Genomic DNA, 18,465 nt, shown 5'->3' with positions numbered 1-18,465 from the left:
AGCACAAAGCAGAAGGACATCTCCAGCTTCAGGTACTAGAAGTTAACATTTATTGAACCATGTTAAAAGCAATGAGGTGCGCAGCCCATAAAAAACAACTGCAAGTGCATTTCAAGCGTGAAGCTCTTGATAACAGCTAGTAGATTAGCCCATATGTGTGAGACTGAGCACCCTGACAATCAGCACTCTAGAACTCACTTCTTGGCCTTCTATATTGTAAACTGCTGTATGAATTTACGTCTCAGAGGTTGTTAACCTTTAAAGTCTGGATGTGTATTTTTTTGTTTTCTCTTGTGTAGACTGCCTTACCTCATCTCTAATACCAATCAAGCAATTTGGTGAAATAGAGAAATATCCACCCACTGTTGAAGTAGAAGAATTAGTACAGGGGTCAACCTCTCAGCCTTACAGGACTTATAAGAACCAAATATATATTTACCCCAAGCACCTTAAGTATGACAGCCAAAAATGCTTTAACAAGGTAAGCTGTAAATTATATAGACTACGGCTAAAGTTTAGTTGTACTTTCAATTACATTCTGTTTATCCCATTATTGTGTCACTCTAGAGGACCTATGAAAAAGGTTTGGTACTGTGTTAGTCAGTAGAGCAAAATGTGATTGTTTCCAGCAAGAGAAACCAAGTAATCTTGTAGATATGATACCTTTTAATGGCTAACAAAAATACATAATGTTACTGCGAGTTTTCGAACCTCTATGACAAGGCACAGACATGGATGTGATTCATTTGCACTTGAAAGGATACTACAACAGGATGAGTAGAGAAATAAAAACATAATTAAAAAGTCCACTGATGAAGATGTGAAGGTTTTATGGTCCCTGAATTAGTGTTAGGGGGTCACCAGGCCTTGTCATAAGTATGTGCGTATAAATATATGCATGCCTTTTTGGATCTATTTCATTATGCCTGAGGAAAGACCCTGAGAGGTTTGAAAGCTCGTTATAACAGCATGTATGTTTGTTAGCCATAAAAAGGTATTATATCTACAAGATTACTTGTTTTCTCTTGCTGGGAACAATCACATTATAGAGGACCTGTCATGTTCTCTGACAAGCGAAGGTATTCTCTGAATACCTTTGTAGTTGTGTCCTGCTGAATCTATTGTTGTTTTACTTTGTCTTATAGCCTCCCCACCATTCAATGACTTCTCTTGCCTTCTAGTCCTCTGTTATGTGGTCGATCTCCACTGACTAGTATCAATGAAATATCATGTTATCCATTGACACTGGATGATCAAGACCGCCCACTTGACAATGGACTAGTGTTGGGCTCCAAAGTTAAGATGAGCTAATGTGGGTAAACAGGAGGGGGTACAACAAGGATAAAAGCAGCTGAGGATTCAGACTGACAAGTGGGGCAAGCTGAATACCCTTACAGAGGATGCAATAGGTTCTCTTGTATTAAAAGGCATTTCCACCTTTGAGCAATCCTTTACAGTTTATAAATTGACATAATCTATATAAACTGTCTAGAAACTTTGTAAGTACATTGCATTGCCTATCTTGTAGTCATCCTACGCAGCTTGTATGATGGTCTACAGCAGAATTTATTACTGCTGGCTTCAGAGCTTAAATCTAGCAACATTCCTTGCTGGTTCAATGCTTGTACGAGGCTTCCTCCAAAAATCTACATTTTAGGAAGCGTAGTCTTTACACCAGGCACTGGACAATTATCAAATGTAGGGAAAACGAATTGTCCCCTTGCATTATAGGAGATTAGCTAAGTTGTTATGGGTGGGTGGGTTTGTTAGCAAGGTTGCTAACATTGACAAGTAGCAAAATTTTGAATTCAGCTCTGGTGGACGATAGTACAGGCTGTTATTCAGAGTAAGTACAACGTAAGTAATGCAATGTACTTACAAACTTAGGGCAGGGTAAGAGTGGTTTTAGACCTGCTCCCAGGGTTCCGCTTTCCTGCTCCTCAAATGGAGGGGAATCCCCGCAGCCAAATGGCTCAGTCTCAGGGCAGAACAACATCTAACGGACACCATTGACTATAATGGGGTCCGTTCGGTATCCGCCCAGCTGCTTTTTCTTCCAATATTTTGAGCTGGATGTGCAATGGAACGTTCGACCGCTGATGGGAAACCGGTCTTACACTTGTATTTTTTGCAGCATGAATTCTTTTGCAACTGAATGACATTAATTGACATGACTTTTCCATCCGTCTTCCAATTCCTCAGTGATCAAAAAAGCCACGATATATCTTATAAGGAAGTGATAATGGAAATGATTAAGACAGATGCGCGCTGGTGCTCTTTGGCATAAGCCTATATCCCATAGAAATGAATAGGACCCATTGATAGATCAGTGTTAATTACTTTTAGAACAATCTGGCTAGATTCACAGACGCAATATCTGATGCAGTTTGAGTCAAACACAACAGTGGACCTAAAAGGAAGGAAATGTATAAATAAAAGTCTAATTCTCCTTTTATTAATATAACCACTCCTATGTTTGGCTCAAAAAGTGCTGCAAAAACTGTTTATGCAAATCCAGCCTTATGCAATAATATAGTTGTACATGAGAACGCACAAAGAGTTACTTAATATGTTGGAGTTCACGACTACTCCCTTTTTTCAGATGCCAACAATTGTATTGTGTTTCTGTAAGATAGTAAAGCAAACTGGTCATGGGATTCGCTTTAATTGTTCCAGTGACTGCAGATATATTTTGTTTATTCCACATCTGATCCAGATTGTGGTCTGAATGTCTTATCTTGCTGTTTTTGTAGGCCAGGAACATAATGGTGTGTGTTGAATTTAAGAGCTCTGATGAAGAAGGAAGCCAACCATTAAAGGTGACTAGTGATATCAACATTTGTAGACAGACTATAGTATACAGTGTAGTACGATATACACTGTATAGTGCACACCTATATAGCCGGGTACTATATGTCATTCTACCGCATACATTCATACACTATTATTATTAGTTCTTCTTGCTACTTTATCTGTTATCAACATATGTACCAAAAGGCACCCATACACATTAGGGAAAAGTCATCCGAACCAGCTGATTTCCGCAGTACCGGCCAAGTATCATATGTTTATGAAAGCTCTCGACTCCCCCACCACATATGATATTGGGGGAAAGAAGAATGTGGCACATTGAATTTCAGCACCTGATCCTTTAATTCTCTCTGGAGATAAGTCACCGCCGGATCTGTCTGGCAGTGGCTTACTCGTCACTGCTCATGGAAAACATGAAACTGAGTATTTATGTGCACGGGGGAGTCGAGTCCGTCATTAACACCCTTTAAAACAAGTTTTAGACAAGTTGTGTAAGATCCCACACAGAGGTACAGTATAGACCCTTAGCAGTCTAAAGAGTACTGTATTAGAAATTCATACAACGTGGATCCATAATATAGCTGTGGACAAGCATCTCTGGAGAAGGATATGGTTGATGTGATCTACTGTACAGCTTTTATACCCACATATAGAAAATGTTGGCTTTGTAGCTGGTACTAAAAAAACTTGGCAAAGTCTCACTTAAAGTCTAGCTAAAAAACTTGGACTTGCCATAGGGACATGTCAAAAGTTTTGATAGCTACTGAAACCCCCACTGATCACTAGAAGGAGCAGCTAAAGCACTCAACCAAGCTCTGTCACTGCTGGCTAGCTGAAAACAGGCCCATAGACTTTCTATTGAGCCAATCTTCGCAGTTGGACCCTTAGCAATCAAAACTTTTTCACACGTCCCCATGACATTTTTTGAAAGCCTGATTAAATTTTAAATACTTGCCTTTTTAGCTGGAAGAATTACATCATTTTCCCTTCCCCTTTTGTGTGCATTTTTTATTGAAAACTATATTTCTTGGGAAATTATATAGACGTAATAAAATTTATAAGGAATATTAGCAAATGTCTGCAGTTATATTTGCTCTTATGAAGTCAGTATGTTATATACCTTAGCTAATAACATTTAAAGGGATTTTCCAGGGAAATACTATTGATGACCAATCCTTAGGATAGGTCATCAATAGTTGATTGGCTGGAATCCACCTCTCGGGACCCCGACCAATCAGCTTCTTGGGTGCACTCTGTCAGCACCGCTACACACTGCATATGGAGTTCAAGCTGCTGCTCCAATCCCTGTGTAGTGGCCGGGGCTTGTAACTGCAGACATTAAAATCAGTCAGAGCTGCTCCTGCAGTTACAAACGCCGGCCACATCACAGGTCGGAGCAGGAACTTCCGCTCTGTATCCCCTGTGTATTATGGCACTGACAGTGGTGGACGCCAGCCGATCAATTGTATTTCCCTAGAAAATCCCTTTAAGTGTCAGTCATATCCTCTGCTTCTATATATTTATGTACACTCTGCTGAGTGTTAAAAATTGTGAGGATTCTTATTTATTCAAGCCCTTAGGATATTTGACTTAGTAATCACACCCCAAAGCCATGTATTTAGCTATAGGAGTTTTCCAGTGCTTTAAAAATGATGAGCCTAAGGATAATACTCCAATATTAGATCGGTGAGGCAATTCAATCCTCCGAACCCATGACAAACTGTTATTTAAAGGGATTCATGGGGCTTCGATGAGGACCACATCCTCTTCATTGTTTACCAAGCACAGTGCTGTACTTTTAGTACCGGCTGCGCCTGGTATTGCAGTTTACTGCAACTTTGACCAATGAAGAGGATGTGGCCTCCGCAGGAACACCATGACCTGATCGGTAGAGATGCTGAGAGTTGGTCCTCCACTAATCTTATGCTGAGTCCTGTCAGGAAATTTGTCAATATTTTGAGCTATACTCTTCAGTAAATGTTGGGTATGTATTTTTGTAATGGTGGTTAATGGCAGAGGTTGCATATGTCTGGTCATACATGAAGAAGGATGGTTTCAAATGGCTCGCTGAATGTAAGCTCCAGATGCTATGTGATGTTAGCTGCATTGCTAGACAAACTTGTTTTTCAGATTTTGGTAGAAGAGAACAACACAGCGACTTATATAAACTATTTTTATGTCATTTTATAAAGTTGCTGTGATCTTGATTTTCCTATCACACCAGTGCAGGGGTCCCCAACTCCAGTCCTCAAGGCCACAACAGGTCATGTTTTCAGGATATCCTATAGTAAGAACACCTATGGCAATGTCTGAGGCACCAACAATAATTATATCACCTGTGCAATACTGAGGAAATCCTGAAAACATGACCTGTTGGGATTGAGAACTGGGGTTGTGCACCGCTGCACTAGTGCCTTGTTTGTTGTGAATTGCATTGAATTATCTTATTTCTTACCAGTGTATTTATGGAAAGCCCGGTGGCTCTCTGTTTACAACAGCAGCATACACAACAATTCTCCATCATTCGCAGAATCCAGACTTCTATGATGAGGTCAGTATACTGTATGGTACTACCGTGTGCTAAAAGTTTGATCTCAAGTTATAAATGTGTTTGTATGAGAGATGATTCAGCAAATGGAGCCTAACCCGATAGACTGCTCTTATACAGCTCTGTTATCTAGCAATATTCAGATTTAAAGACATGAGTGCAAGGCAAAATATGTAATAGGTTCTCTATCTATCGATCGATTGATCGATCGATCGATACTGTAGATAGATTAAATAGATAAATAAAACATCCCACAGTACTTTACAAATGAGAGGATGCTTGAACAGACAGAATCAGACAATGCATATAGTATTACACTAATCAATAAATAAGGAAATGTGAGATTACCAGATGTCATATGCTTCCCAAAAAAGATGTGCTTTTAGAACTCATTTGAAACTGCCGATATTAGTGATTAACCTGATTGTCTAGGATAGCGCATTCCAGAGAGCTGGTGCAGCACAAGAAAAGTCTTGGAAATGTGAATGTGAGGTTTGGATTATGATGGGTGTTAATCACAGATCAGAATAGAAAGCACGAGTAGGGTGATAGACATAGGTGAGGGAGGGGATATAGGGAGGTGCAGCGCTGTGGAGAGCCTTATGGTAGAGAGTGAGGAGTTTAAACTGTATTCTAAGGCCTCCTGTCCACGGACGATATTACTGCATTACCTGCGACGATGATCCACATGCGGGTAACGCAATGAACGCTTTCCATAGGATAACTACGGAAAGTGCAGCCCAATGTACACGAGCGGAAAATCGCGGAAAATCTTGTAGAAAATCACGGTGATATAATGCTCCCCTGCAGTGGCTTCCGTGGCGGAAATATGCAACAGTATATTGCAACACCAGTAGACATCCGGCCTTAAGTGGACTGGCAACAAGTGCAGTGACTGACAGGGGAGAGGCATTGGTGTAGTTTGTGGACAAAAAGATAAGCCTGGCTGTGGTACAATAATTGTTCAGTGTAAACGCAGCCAACGATCGAATGACGAATGATAAATAGTTAGTTTGGTTGACGTTCATCTAATACAGGCACAAAAAACATCATTGGCGCGATCACTAATCATTTGGTTTAAATACCAATTGTTCAGTCATTCTCATTCATTTATACAGTGAATGTGAACGACTGAATGAGCCATGTCATTTAAACGAGCCAGCGATGTTTCGGCCTGTATAAACAGACTGCCTGAGGGAACTCTGACATCGTTCACATGTTCAAATGATATATCGTTCGGTGTAAGCAGACCCTTAGAATAAATTGGAGAAGGGAGAGTTTAGTGTGGGGTAATCATAACTTATATATAATTTGCGTAATTATAAATGTAATCCATTTCATTTAATATGGGCACTAAAGTAAATCTCTGCTTTATTATGTTTTCTACTATATTCATGTCTAAAGCTCATTTCTAAATTCAGCCCGTTTTCTCCTGCAAGAAGGTGATTCAATATGGAAGCTCAGATGACAGCTACTAATAAGCTAGAACTAATCTGTAAGGTCAGATGTCTGACTGGAGTGGGGATGATCTGTTGCCTGTGCCCAATTGCAACTCCGATTCTGTGTAAAGAAAGCAATGCATTGCATTTGTAAAGTTATTCAACTTTCTACAGTCTGTGCATTTAAACCGAAATGATGTTATAAGCAGAACGATACTGTAGCACACCAGTCTCCTTTGCTTTTCTTTGAAGAATCAATGAGAATTTTGACAGCCCCAGTGTAAGCTGGTTTAATAACCACACAGTCAATTTAATAAAATGCCTGCCAGGTTAAGTGATTCCAAGCGAGGACAGTCCACATCCCTAGCCAAGTCTTGCTGGCAGTTTTCTCTTATATAAAAAGTTAGGCCAATTTCCAGTAAAGCATTTTCCAATGACTGCAATGGAAAGACAGAGTGAGTTACAGATACCACAGAAATTTGTACTTTTCCTACAATTATTCTTGCAATTTATAGTACTTTGTTATAATGTTTGTTATGTTCAGAATTCTTTTCACTGCCTACATTTACTAATATAGATTTAAAGGCCATCTGTCATCACCTTTGAGCCCCATAAACTACGTTATGGGACTCAAAGGTAAGGCGACTGTGGGTCCTGGGAGCTGCTTTTTTTGATACTCACTGGACCCCCGTCCCCTTACCTTATAGTTTATGGGGTTTAAAGGTGAAGACAGAAGTTATTTAAGTTATGTCTTTTGATAGTAACATAAAGTGAGAAGTTATAACAAGAGGCTATACAATGCTGTAAATAAGTAGCAGTCAGACTTTGGATGAATATAGTAACATGGTAACACAGCTTTACTAATTGCTGCTCAACTGACCTCTCTTCTATTCTAGTAATATATTATTACATCACAAACAATGAACTAGTGCTATTCAGAAATACTAGCAATAGTGGTAGGGCTGGCATTCATCTCCATGAATAAGAAGGTGCTTGTCACCACTAAAAACATCTTAGGCCGGTGCAAGGATCATATGAAATCACCATGTGCAGGGCTTCCTATGGGGCTTATTCTTTCTGCCATTTTACAATGGCGCCATCTGCTGGCTAGAGCCAATACTGCGGTATGGGACATGCTGGAGAGGCCCCTGACAACAGAGCAGCCAGTATTATACAGTAACAATACCCTGCCGGACGTCTTCCGACATCGGAGCTGTACAGCCTTCAATCAGAATGTCTTCAGACGTCAGGCAGTGGATTGGAAAGGGTTAAGCAACAGACCCTTGTTCTCTTAATTCAGGTGGGACTCGCACCTATGAGACATTTATGGCTCATCCAGTGAATAGGCCATAAATGCATATGATGGGAATCCTCATTTATTCCTATGCTACATCACTCCATAAATTCCACTCCCTCCAGTTCAGGCTCTACAACTGTGGTTCATTTAATAACCGTGTACATACAAGATGCCTAGGTGTCCACTTTGAAAGTAACTAAGGAGAGGTGTAATATTTTACATTTCAGGTGAAAATTGAGCTTCCCACTCAACTCCATGAGAAACATCACATTCTGTTTTCATTCCATCACGTCACCTGTGACATTAATGCAAAAGCTAATGCCAAAAAGAAAGAGGCTCTGGAAACACCAGGTATCTTTAGAAGGATTACATTCGCTGCACATTGTGATCATTTCTTGCAACAGTGTGTCTGATGTACAAGTGGATATGTTGACTCAGAAGGATCTTTCATTTCTGCTACATTGAACCTCATACGTGGCTGAGTCTGTTAATGTGGCCGTATACAACCTGCACAGTGATCTTCTTTTGTCTTCTATCGCCACAGTTGGGTTTGCCTGGCTGCCTTTATTTAAGAATGAACAGCTGACATCACAAGAACACCTCATTCCTGTTGCTGCCTACTTACCTGCAAGATACTTGAGTGTAGAAGATGGTTCAATAGGAAAGGTATGAAACGTTGTCCCCAACCCCCATGTTTATCTTTTAAGCCGAAGACATACTGAACACTTTGATAGATTGAGTGAAATCATCTGAACTTATTGTACTGTGCATATAATATAGCAAAGTTGCAATGAAAAAAAATAGTTTAATTAAGGGACAAATAATAATGCACCATTATTTATATTGCCATAAGCATTGAATATGTCATAAATAGGAAAAGTTAATGGGTCCCACCTTGATTGTTCAATTCTAAGTGCAAAAGAATTAGCGTCCACATTTTACATACGAAATCTAATTCTCTCACTTCCCGATGTCATAGAAACTTGAAATTTGGCACGAGCATTGATTATGTCATAAATTGGAAAAGTTAAGGGGTCCAAACTCAATTATTAAATTCTAAGTGCAAAAGAATTAGCGTCCAAATTTTACGTACGGAATCTAATTCTCTCACTTCCTGATGTCATTTTATATAAAGGAAACGTCGCATGGTTGCCTCCACGTGGTGTTTCCTGGGTAACGCACAGAACTATGCAAAATGCTGAACATATGTTTTTCCTCGGTATCTCTAAAGTAACAACGACTTCATAAGATTTTCCATGTGAACACCAGATAAACACCAGTACCAAATTAACTTGGGTGAAGCCGGGTATATCAGCTAGTATACCATAAAGCCAAATGGACACATTTTGGTTGAAGGCAATGACTGATTGCATCTGCAATGAAAGCAAAAGGCGGGTGTTACACAATGATAAACTCTAGCCAAACCATATCTAAAACATATTCTGTATATTCTAGAGGCTTTCTAGTCAGCACTTTTGTTATAAAGATTTATTTTTTGGTAACTATCAGCTGGAGAATAGCAAAGGTTGAATTGTATACATACAGCTACATGTTGGCCGCAACATGGAAGTTGGCACAGGGTGATGCCACGATGTCCGCCCCAACCCATGTGACGTCGGTGTTGTCATTTGACACTGGGCGCAAACATATAAACATTATCTGCTGGTTTGGTTGTTTAATCGGTCAGCAGGGAGGTGGTTCCAGCCAATCAGCCATTATTGTAGTGTATGTTCTGGACCTCTTACTCCTCTGCATGGTGGTGTTCTGCTGCAGTCCACGTCCTCCTGGTGTCGTCATACTTTCAGATAAAACTGCGATGTTTATACTTATTGATGGGTTTAGCAATATTTGCTTGCTAGTACTGTTGGGAGGTACATCTGTCAATTATCACCCCCGTTGTCATCATTTTGGGACAATGTAGGTTGATGCAAGGTTCCAGACATGGGACCGCCCTCGTCAGGGCAATTGCCCCACTTTTAGGTAGGATTTCCTTGTATTAGTGTGATAGGGTGAGATTTCCCTTTTCCCCTCTTTTTAGTTTTGGTAAAAATAACTTGTATTCTCAGTGTTTCCTAGTTTTGTGTAAATCTGGCTTTTTACGACAAGTGTTACATCTGATTTGGACGAGGTGTTTGGCGCCTGGCTCTGCTGTAACACATAAGCTACATATGTTGTGGGAATACATTTGGACTGCTTCAAACGGTCCAGTGGATAAAATCTTTAAACATAGTGTGAATTTAATAAAAGTACACTGTCTTTGCTTCAGTTAGTTCTTTTTATTTGCATTTGCAACATTACAAATGTATTTAAGAGAACTTAGCTAACACCAAAGCAATCTGCCAACGGTGATGAACAAAGCTATGGACACCAAGTAATGCTGTAGCATTTCGGACTCATGCCCCTTTTCTCACACTTCAACCCTGAGATAGGAACTGATGCTCCTGGTCATGGGAGTCAGTGCTTGACATACAGAAAAGGTGTTTATATTGTTTACAGACGCTAAAAAGCAAGAGAAGGCACGGTTATGGTATCACACAGTGAAACAGCATATGCAGCGTGCTGCATCTCCGTGTGGGGGAAATTTTCCCCTAGAAGTTTTGCATAATTCAGTGAAGTTGCATGTCACACTTAGGCTTCATCCACACGGGCGACACGGTATCACTGTGAGAAAATCGCAGCGATATCGCATCGCTGGTCTGTGCGATATTGCTGTAGTTTCTCGTGGTGATACCGCGATTTTGTAGCGCCACAAAGTCGCATGTCGTGCTACAAAATCGTGTGATTTTGTAGCACCACATGCAAGGATTTTTGGGAGGGGGAGGGGCTTGTAATATAAGCCCTAGCTGCAGAAAAAAATATATACATCACCTTAGAAGCGCTGCCTGGGGCTCCACTGCAACTGCTGGTCCCCGGCCCTGTTTTTCATCTCTTCTGGCCCGGGATTGAAAAATACCTGCCTCCTAGAAGCGCTGGCTGTGATTGGCTAACGCTTAGCCAATCAGACCCAGTGCGCGATGAATGGCTGTGATTGGCTAAGCGTCAGCCAATCAGAGGCAGCGCTTCCAGGAGGCGGGGATTTTTCAATCCCCAGCCAGAAGAGATGATGTATAATAGTGGCGGGAGAAGATGCGCTGGAGATTCCAGCGCTTCTAAGGTGATGTATACTTTTTTTTTGCTACAAAACGTCACGAATCGCGTGCATATAGCGGAACCCGCAAGGCTTTTGTGTTGGGATGTTGCATGCTACAAAACATCGCACATGTGAAGTAAGCCATAGGAAAGCATGGGCTTCATATACATGTGATTTGTAGCATTGTCGCGACTTTGTGACCCGTGTGAACGGGGTCTTACATGATAATTGTGAACATGCTGTGGATTTTAAAATATGTATAGGGTTTTTCTTTGTTTTACTATTTTTGCACAATAATAGCAGGTTTCATGGAAAGAAAAGTTATGTTGCTGCATTCCATAAGCCGTAACCTTTTCATTTTATCAGCCATGTAGCCATTAGAGTGTGCTATAAAAGACATAAATAGAATCAGGCTTGCAACAAGGTGAATGCCGTAGAAAAAAAAAACATGCGAGTATTTTAGATTTTGTTCATCTTAACTCTAGAAAAAATGGAATAAAAAGTGATCAAAATGTTATATTTTCCTAAAAACGGGATAAATGAAGACTAGAGTTCATCCCGCAAAAAACAAGCCCCATAGAGCTCCACCGATGGGAAAATAAAAAATGTCATGGCTCTTGGAATGCCCAAAAGCAAATCTTAAAAAAAAAGTGTTTGTAATGTACAAAAATAGCAAAACATAAAAAAACTGTTTAAGGCCGCCTGCACACAAATGGATTTGAACTACGGAATCCGTGATTGCCTCCAGCTGTAATATTCGCCCACTGTAAGGCATTAACTTCTGCAGCTTCAAGCAAACGTGCGGATGTGAAGTGCAATTTTTTTTTTTCAAAAAGAATTGCACCATGCTCTATTTTAGCGCGGATTCTGCACGGACGGGCTCCCTTGATCTCTATGGGAGTGTTGAAAACCGTTGTTGCAGTGCATTGCTGCTAAGTAGTTCATCCCTTATAAAATTTGAATGGGTGGACTACATAGCGCTTGATGGGGGAGGTAAGTATAACACTTACATCCCCGGACTCAGCAGTTCACCTACTGTCAGTCCATAAACTGAGCTTCTAGTGCAAAAACTAGGTGACAGGTTCCCTTTAAGGATAAAATATGACGCACTGGTGGTTTGGCTGCTCTTGCTGACAGGACATGTCGACACATCATTATTAGTGGGTGTTCTTTTTCAGGACCTTTTCCTCTAGATATACATTTGCTATACTCATTATAAAACGTTAGCGCTTTGAAATGAATGTATTGTGTGTGACGAACAGTTCAGCACATCAGTTGCCTTTATGTTGTCATTTATTATCCGTTCATCACTTTTCTTCTTCTTCACCGATGACTTGCCGTGAGCAGAACGGAGCTGGAATGTAATGCCGTTTACACGATGCACATTCATTTCCTGCATCGATATTTCTTGATTGACCTCTTGTACTTGTTAATACTTCTTCACTATTCTAAGCTTTGTTTTGAGGCTCATAAAAAAATAGCTTATGATTTGTTTTCACATACGTCTTGTACTGCCTGGACTCTGACCAATGATAACCTCATTCATTGCTCACAGATGTGAAGTCTCTTCATAAACAAGTTACTGTTCGGCGGAAAACAAACCTACATTCAGAAGCGGCTTTCATAGATGCTCAAGTCATGTTTTCATTAAATCCTTTAATGGGTCGGTGACAGTTTTACCCTTTAAAGAGCCCTGGGTGCTTCACGCTCAAATACAATTTTGTATTCTACATCTACATGACTTTATATTTATGTGCTGATTGAGCTCTTAATATGTTGGTCTAATAGTTGGCACCTTGTTGAATACAGCACTTCAAATGTCTTGTATAGATGCTGCCACTAGGGGGAGCTTAGGAGCATACTGCAGTCAGTCTATATATGTTACAGATAATGTGTGAAAAGCAGACAATCTATAGAATGTCTGTTTTATTTAAGGATTCTATATCCTTTGCCTAAGCATTGTATGGAATACCTAGGCATTATAAAGAACGACAAGTACAATTTAGGCAAAGTATGAAAAGAGAGTCATGAAAAGGCCTTTATTGAGAAAAAGATGTATATGAAAATGTAATAAGAAAGACAAAACAAAACTACAGGATATTATTACTGGGGGAAAATGAAGAGAAAGGAAAACAGTTTTGACCTAGCAGTGTGCAGGGCCTGCATCTCCGAGTCCTTCCGGACCCCGTGGTGTTGAGTGAGCCCTCCTCTGTCCTTCTCTTTTTCTGACCAAGTGAGTCAGATTTTTGAAACTGCCGGGGATGGTGAGGGACTGGATGGGTCCTGACTCCTGTTTTAATGAGCCCCTGCAGCAGACGCAGCACTGCCGGAGGTACAAGCTCTATGTTGGCAGAACGGATGGCAGCGCATAGGGCACTGAGTGAGGGGAGCTAAATAAAACCTGTACACCTAAGAATTAGATTATGGGACATTGGAAGCCGATGGGGGTTGATTGTGAGACATTGGAAGAAAATGATGGGGGTTAATAGTGTGGAGGGTAGAATCATATCTTTTGGTGTAGGGGAAAAAATGGGGTGTGAGGAGGGGGGTGGGCAGTCCACTGCTGATAGAAGTATTTTATACTTTGCTGCTTCACCTTTTAGTATTGCATAGAATGCCTAGAAAATGTAAGAAATATTCATAATTTCTTACTTTGAAGATCCAGTTTGGGATCCTCAGCTACAGCTCTCCTTGTACTGTATAGCCCTGAATCGTCACCAGTCATTGGACTGACTTGATATAGCCCCTATAATATGTCCTGGCTTTTTATTACAAGACCTCTTGTCCTTTAAATCAGGGGTCCCCAACTCCAGTCCTCAGGGACCACCAGCAGGTCATGTTTTCAGGATATCCTATAGTAAGAACACCGGTGGCAATGTCTGAGGCACCGGCAATAATTACATCACCTGCGCAATACTGAGGAAATCCTGAAAACATGACCTGTTGGGGGGTCCTGAGGACTGGAGTTGGGGAACACTGCTTTAAATTATACCACACCCAAATTATTAATTCTGCCCAAGTGCCAACTGTCCATTAATGGTATTCTATATAGTTTTGTATAATTGCATGTCACTACACTATACCTTAAAGAAAACTGATAGGTTGGTGTCACACATAGTCTTTGTTGCAAAAGCTCAACGTTCTTTTGTGTTTTTGCTGCACTAGTTTTTTTGTTGTGTATTTTACTGCAAAGAACACACTATATGCAGATGTTAGCTGTAGGGCAGTAGTAAAATATGAAAAGCATGGCAGGGATGGAGTTTTTAATGGCGCTTATTCTTACTTCTGGTGCATTTTTTGGGTCCATGGCGTTTTTTTCAAAATCACAGCATGATGCAGTCTTCAGACTACCTAGTCTCCACAGTGCATTGGTAGAACAGTTGTTCTTCTCTGCCTGCCCTCTGATCTGCTTGTTCTAGGACCCGTGTCTTGCCATCTAAAATGGGCACAGCAATTTTCTACTTACCTAATGCACACTATACCTGCTCTTTGATTGGCTATTGCTGCTTACATGATCAGCACTGGCCAATCAGAGACCAGTGCATAGTGTGCATTAGGTAGTTGATGCACCCATTTTGTATGGCCATAAACAGGGCCAAGAGAATCAGAGAATTGATAGGGAAGAACAAGTGCAGGTAATACCCCCCCCCCCCCCCCCACCTCATCCTGTCCTGGGACACTAGTTTGTTCTAAAACCGGAGGGTCTCTTTAAGGCCAACTTAACATGGGCGACTATAATATTGGGCTGTGAATCACAGACCGATATCGCGCTCACCAATATGAGATTTCTTCGCGGATGTGAGGTGTTTTATATCAAAACCGCCTTGCATCACTTTGGGGAAATAGCAATCCTCCAAAGTAGCAAACCTGTTTTCAATGGGGAGACCTCGCATTGTATCGCATCGCACTTGCGTACACCTAGTTGCGTGTTATCTCCCGGTGGTGTCAGATGTCCTTCAACAGCGGGAGTTATTGGGGTTTAGGAGGGAAGGGGAAGTTGCGGAAGTTGGGAGAGAATTTTTCTATGTACACCTGATTACTGTTTCTATGTATCAATAATTAAATATATACATGTCTTGCATACGAGCCAAATGCACGAAATGTAATATCATGGGCTATTAATGCAGCCTCCTCATGTTCGTATAAACGAGTTTTTAAAAAATGAAGCTTATCTGATAGAGGAATAACTTATTTGTACATTTCTGTCTTATACTATTTTTACATTCCAAATGGCACATTTATCTGTCATATCATTAAACTCCTCCTTTTCTTTATGGCGTAGTATACTGGAAGTGATCTGAAATGGGTTGATGGAGGAAAACCACTTTTTAAAGTATCAACCATTGTTGTATCAACTGTGTATACTCAGGTAAGAGCTTTCTATATTGCTACGATGTATGATGGAAAAAGCTACAGACAGGAAAGAACTGAATTCTTAATATTTCCTTTTCATTTTAGGATCCATATCTGAATAACTTTTTCCAGCAATGCCAAAAAAGGGAACAGGACCTTTCAAAGCCTCCTTCCCTCAACTTTCTGGTGTCCTGTAAGGTACGGCCAGACCACTCTCAAATGTTGTGTTTTGCATTTTGCTAGTTTGATCAGATATTAACTGAACCAGATTGTTTCAACTTTAAAGCTAAATTGTACTTGTCTGTCAGGTCAGTAACCTCGCTTATCAGTTTTACAATTACGGTGTTCAATTACATCTATGTTGTCAAACCTTGCAGATTAGAAATTCTAATTTTGAGTCATTGTGGCTTGTGATGTTGCGAGGGCAATGTGGCTAACACAGTTACCTAGGCACTGTGGCATTGTGGGTGGCACTGTTATGGGGTCATCAGTGTTGTTTTGGAATATGATGATTTCTTAGAGGGAACCTGTAAGCAATTTCACGCCTACTAAAGTATTTACAGCAGTAGACTACTTAAATATACCTGTTTCTCACAATGATTTTGTTATGTTTGTAGAAGGAACTATTCCTGTAGGAAACTTGTTTCAGAGCTTCCCACACTGCATGCTAATGTATACAGACTGATTCGATAGGTGGGCCTGACTATCTTTTCTGGACGCCCAACTCTGCTGCTGTATCCTACATCATACATGGAGCGATATGAAAGCTTATGCATGCTCCAGAAGTTTGTGGACTGACGCATGCCCTGATGGGGACAATAAATCTGCCCACAAAAGGGACAAATGATTTACGCATCGGCCAGCGAACCTTTGGCACATGCACGAGCTTTCATGTTGCTTCATGGTTGACGTAGGATACAGCAGCTGACTTGGGTGGGTTTATGCTAAAAATTCTGGACAGAAAAGATGGTCCAGCCTGCCCAACGGACTGGACTTCAAGCATTAGCATGCTGTATGGAATATTTTAAAACAAGTTTTCTGTAAGTATGGTTTCTTCTAGGCTTGAAATTGCTGACAAATTCCTTTTAAAATGACATATTGGGAAAGCATGAATTCAGTGTACTCTTTCAAGCCCTATATGTCTGTTTTTCTGACCCATTTAGGTTATCTGCATGTCAAAAAATGTATCCAAAATGTGCAAAAGAGTAATTTATCCCAAATACGTCATTTTGCACAGACGGCCCATTACACCTCACATAAAAAGATGTTCCATTCCAATGAACATCAATATATAACAAATAAATAACAGTTTTGTGACATATCTTAATAGTTTTGCAGTAATACTATGACTTGTGGGTGCCTTATAACATAGTAACGTAGTTTGTAAGGCCGAATGAAGACAATGTCCATCTAGTCCAGCCTGTTTTATCCTTCTGTGTTATTGATCTTGAGGAAGGCAACAAAAAGACAAGAGCAGAAGCCAATTAGCCCTTTTGGGGGGAAAATTCCTTCCCGACTCCCTAATGGCAATCAGACTAATCCCTGGATCAACGCCTAATAGTTCCTACCTGCCTGTATACCCGGATTAACAATTAACCTAAGGTTTATATCCTGTAATATCCTTCCCTCTAGAAAGACATCAAGTCCCCTTTTAAACTCCTCTATGGATTTTGCCATCACCACATCCTCAGGCAGGGAGTTCCACAGTCTAACTGCTCTTACAGTAAAGAATCCCCTTCTATGTTGGTGATGAAACCTGCTTTCCTCTAAACGTAGCGGATGCTCTCTTGTTACCGTTGCGGTCCTGGGTATAAACAGATCATGGGAGAGATCCTTGTATTGTCCCCTCATGTATTTATACATAGTTATTTGGTCGCCCCTTAGCCGTCTTTTTTCTAGAGTAAATAATCCCAATTTGGATAGCCTCTCTGGGTATTCCAGTCAGGCATTCGTGGCTGGGCCATATTTCTGTGTCTAAAGAAAAATCCTCTAACACTGGATATTATTCCACGTCTCTCCCTATACACACAATAGAAATCACAAGTCCATCAGCTTTCCTTTTCTGTCAAGCTGCCCATTATCTTTTTCAGGTTTTCTTTAGTAATATCCTGTTCTGAGAAATCTAAGTAATAAAGTATTTGGCCACTAACTGCATATCCAAGGTTCTGGACATCAATACGGCCTCTATTAGTTTTTTTTTTTCGTTTGTTTGTTTTTTGGCTTTTTTTAAGTGGTAAATTGTAGTAGTTTTCTTTTTTCCATTCCCAGAACCTGCTGAACATAGAGAAGATCCACATGGTTATAAGCTTTCTCCCTGTTTTGTTTAACCAACTCTTCCATGTCCTGACGAAAAACAATGATGATGATGTGATCACAGTTACCACGAGGTACCGTCATTTTTATGTGTAGAATTGGTCAGACATTTTATAAAACTCTGATAATGGTAGACAACGTGCACATGGACGACTTTCATGCCTGATTTTCAGACTAATTTTTTGGTCCAAAAATCAGTCAGAAATAGATCTCATTGAAATATATGGGGGTATTTGTGTGGGCTATTTTGAACTTGTCCTAGCAAATAAATTCATAGCATGGCCTATACTCATGTGATTTTCAGATCAGAAAAGTATGTGCACATACACGGTGGCCCACACATTGGACTGCACAAGAACCCCCAGACGTGTGCTGTCCAATGCAAGTTGTGCCTGAGAAACTCTTGTGCAACTTTTTAATCGTGTGCAAGTAGCCTTACATTTGTTGTACAGAATAAGACAAATGTGGCTATATTCTTCCAGGAACAGTGCCACACATGTTCATAGGTTGTGTCTGGTATTGCAGCTCATCTCTATTAAACTGTATGAGCCTGCGCTGCAGTACCACATAAAAT

General features: G+C 40.4%; 1 protein-coding gene across 6 annotated transcripts in view; it reads left to right on the top strand.

Annotated features, from left to right (window-relative positions):
• The window catches only part of DOCK10 (dedicator of cytokinesis 10), a 300,069-nt gene that overhangs the window by 183,030 nt on the left and 98,574 nt on the right, over positions 1-18,465 (top strand). For all 6 annotated transcript variants that reach the window (XM_066599568.1, XM_066599587.1, XM_066599578.1 and 3 more), the window contains exons 17-24: positions 300-481; positions 2,754-2,819; positions 5,270-5,362; positions 8,323-8,446; positions 8,640-8,761; positions 15,508-15,594; positions 15,684-15,776; positions 17,847-17,965. In XM_066599568.1, coding sequence (XP_066455665.1) covers positions 300-481; positions 2,754-2,819; positions 5,270-5,362; positions 8,323-8,446; positions 8,640-8,761; positions 15,508-15,594; positions 15,684-15,776; positions 17,847-17,965 — 886 coding nt within the window. The remainder of the gene's footprint in view (positions 1-299; positions 482-2,753; positions 2,820-5,269; positions 5,363-8,322; positions 8,447-8,639; positions 8,762-15,507; positions 15,595-15,683; positions 15,777-17,846; positions 17,966-18,465) is intronic.

Source organism: Eleutherodactylus coqui, chromosome 1, assembly GCF_035609145.1.
Source record: "Eleutherodactylus coqui strain aEleCoq1 chromosome 1, aEleCoq1.hap1, whole genome shotgun sequence".
Taxonomy (NCBI): domain Eukaryota; kingdom Metazoa; phylum Chordata; class Amphibia; order Anura; family Eleutherodactylidae; genus Eleutherodactylus; species Eleutherodactylus coqui.
This window is presented reverse-complemented; position numbering and strand designations above follow the sequence as displayed.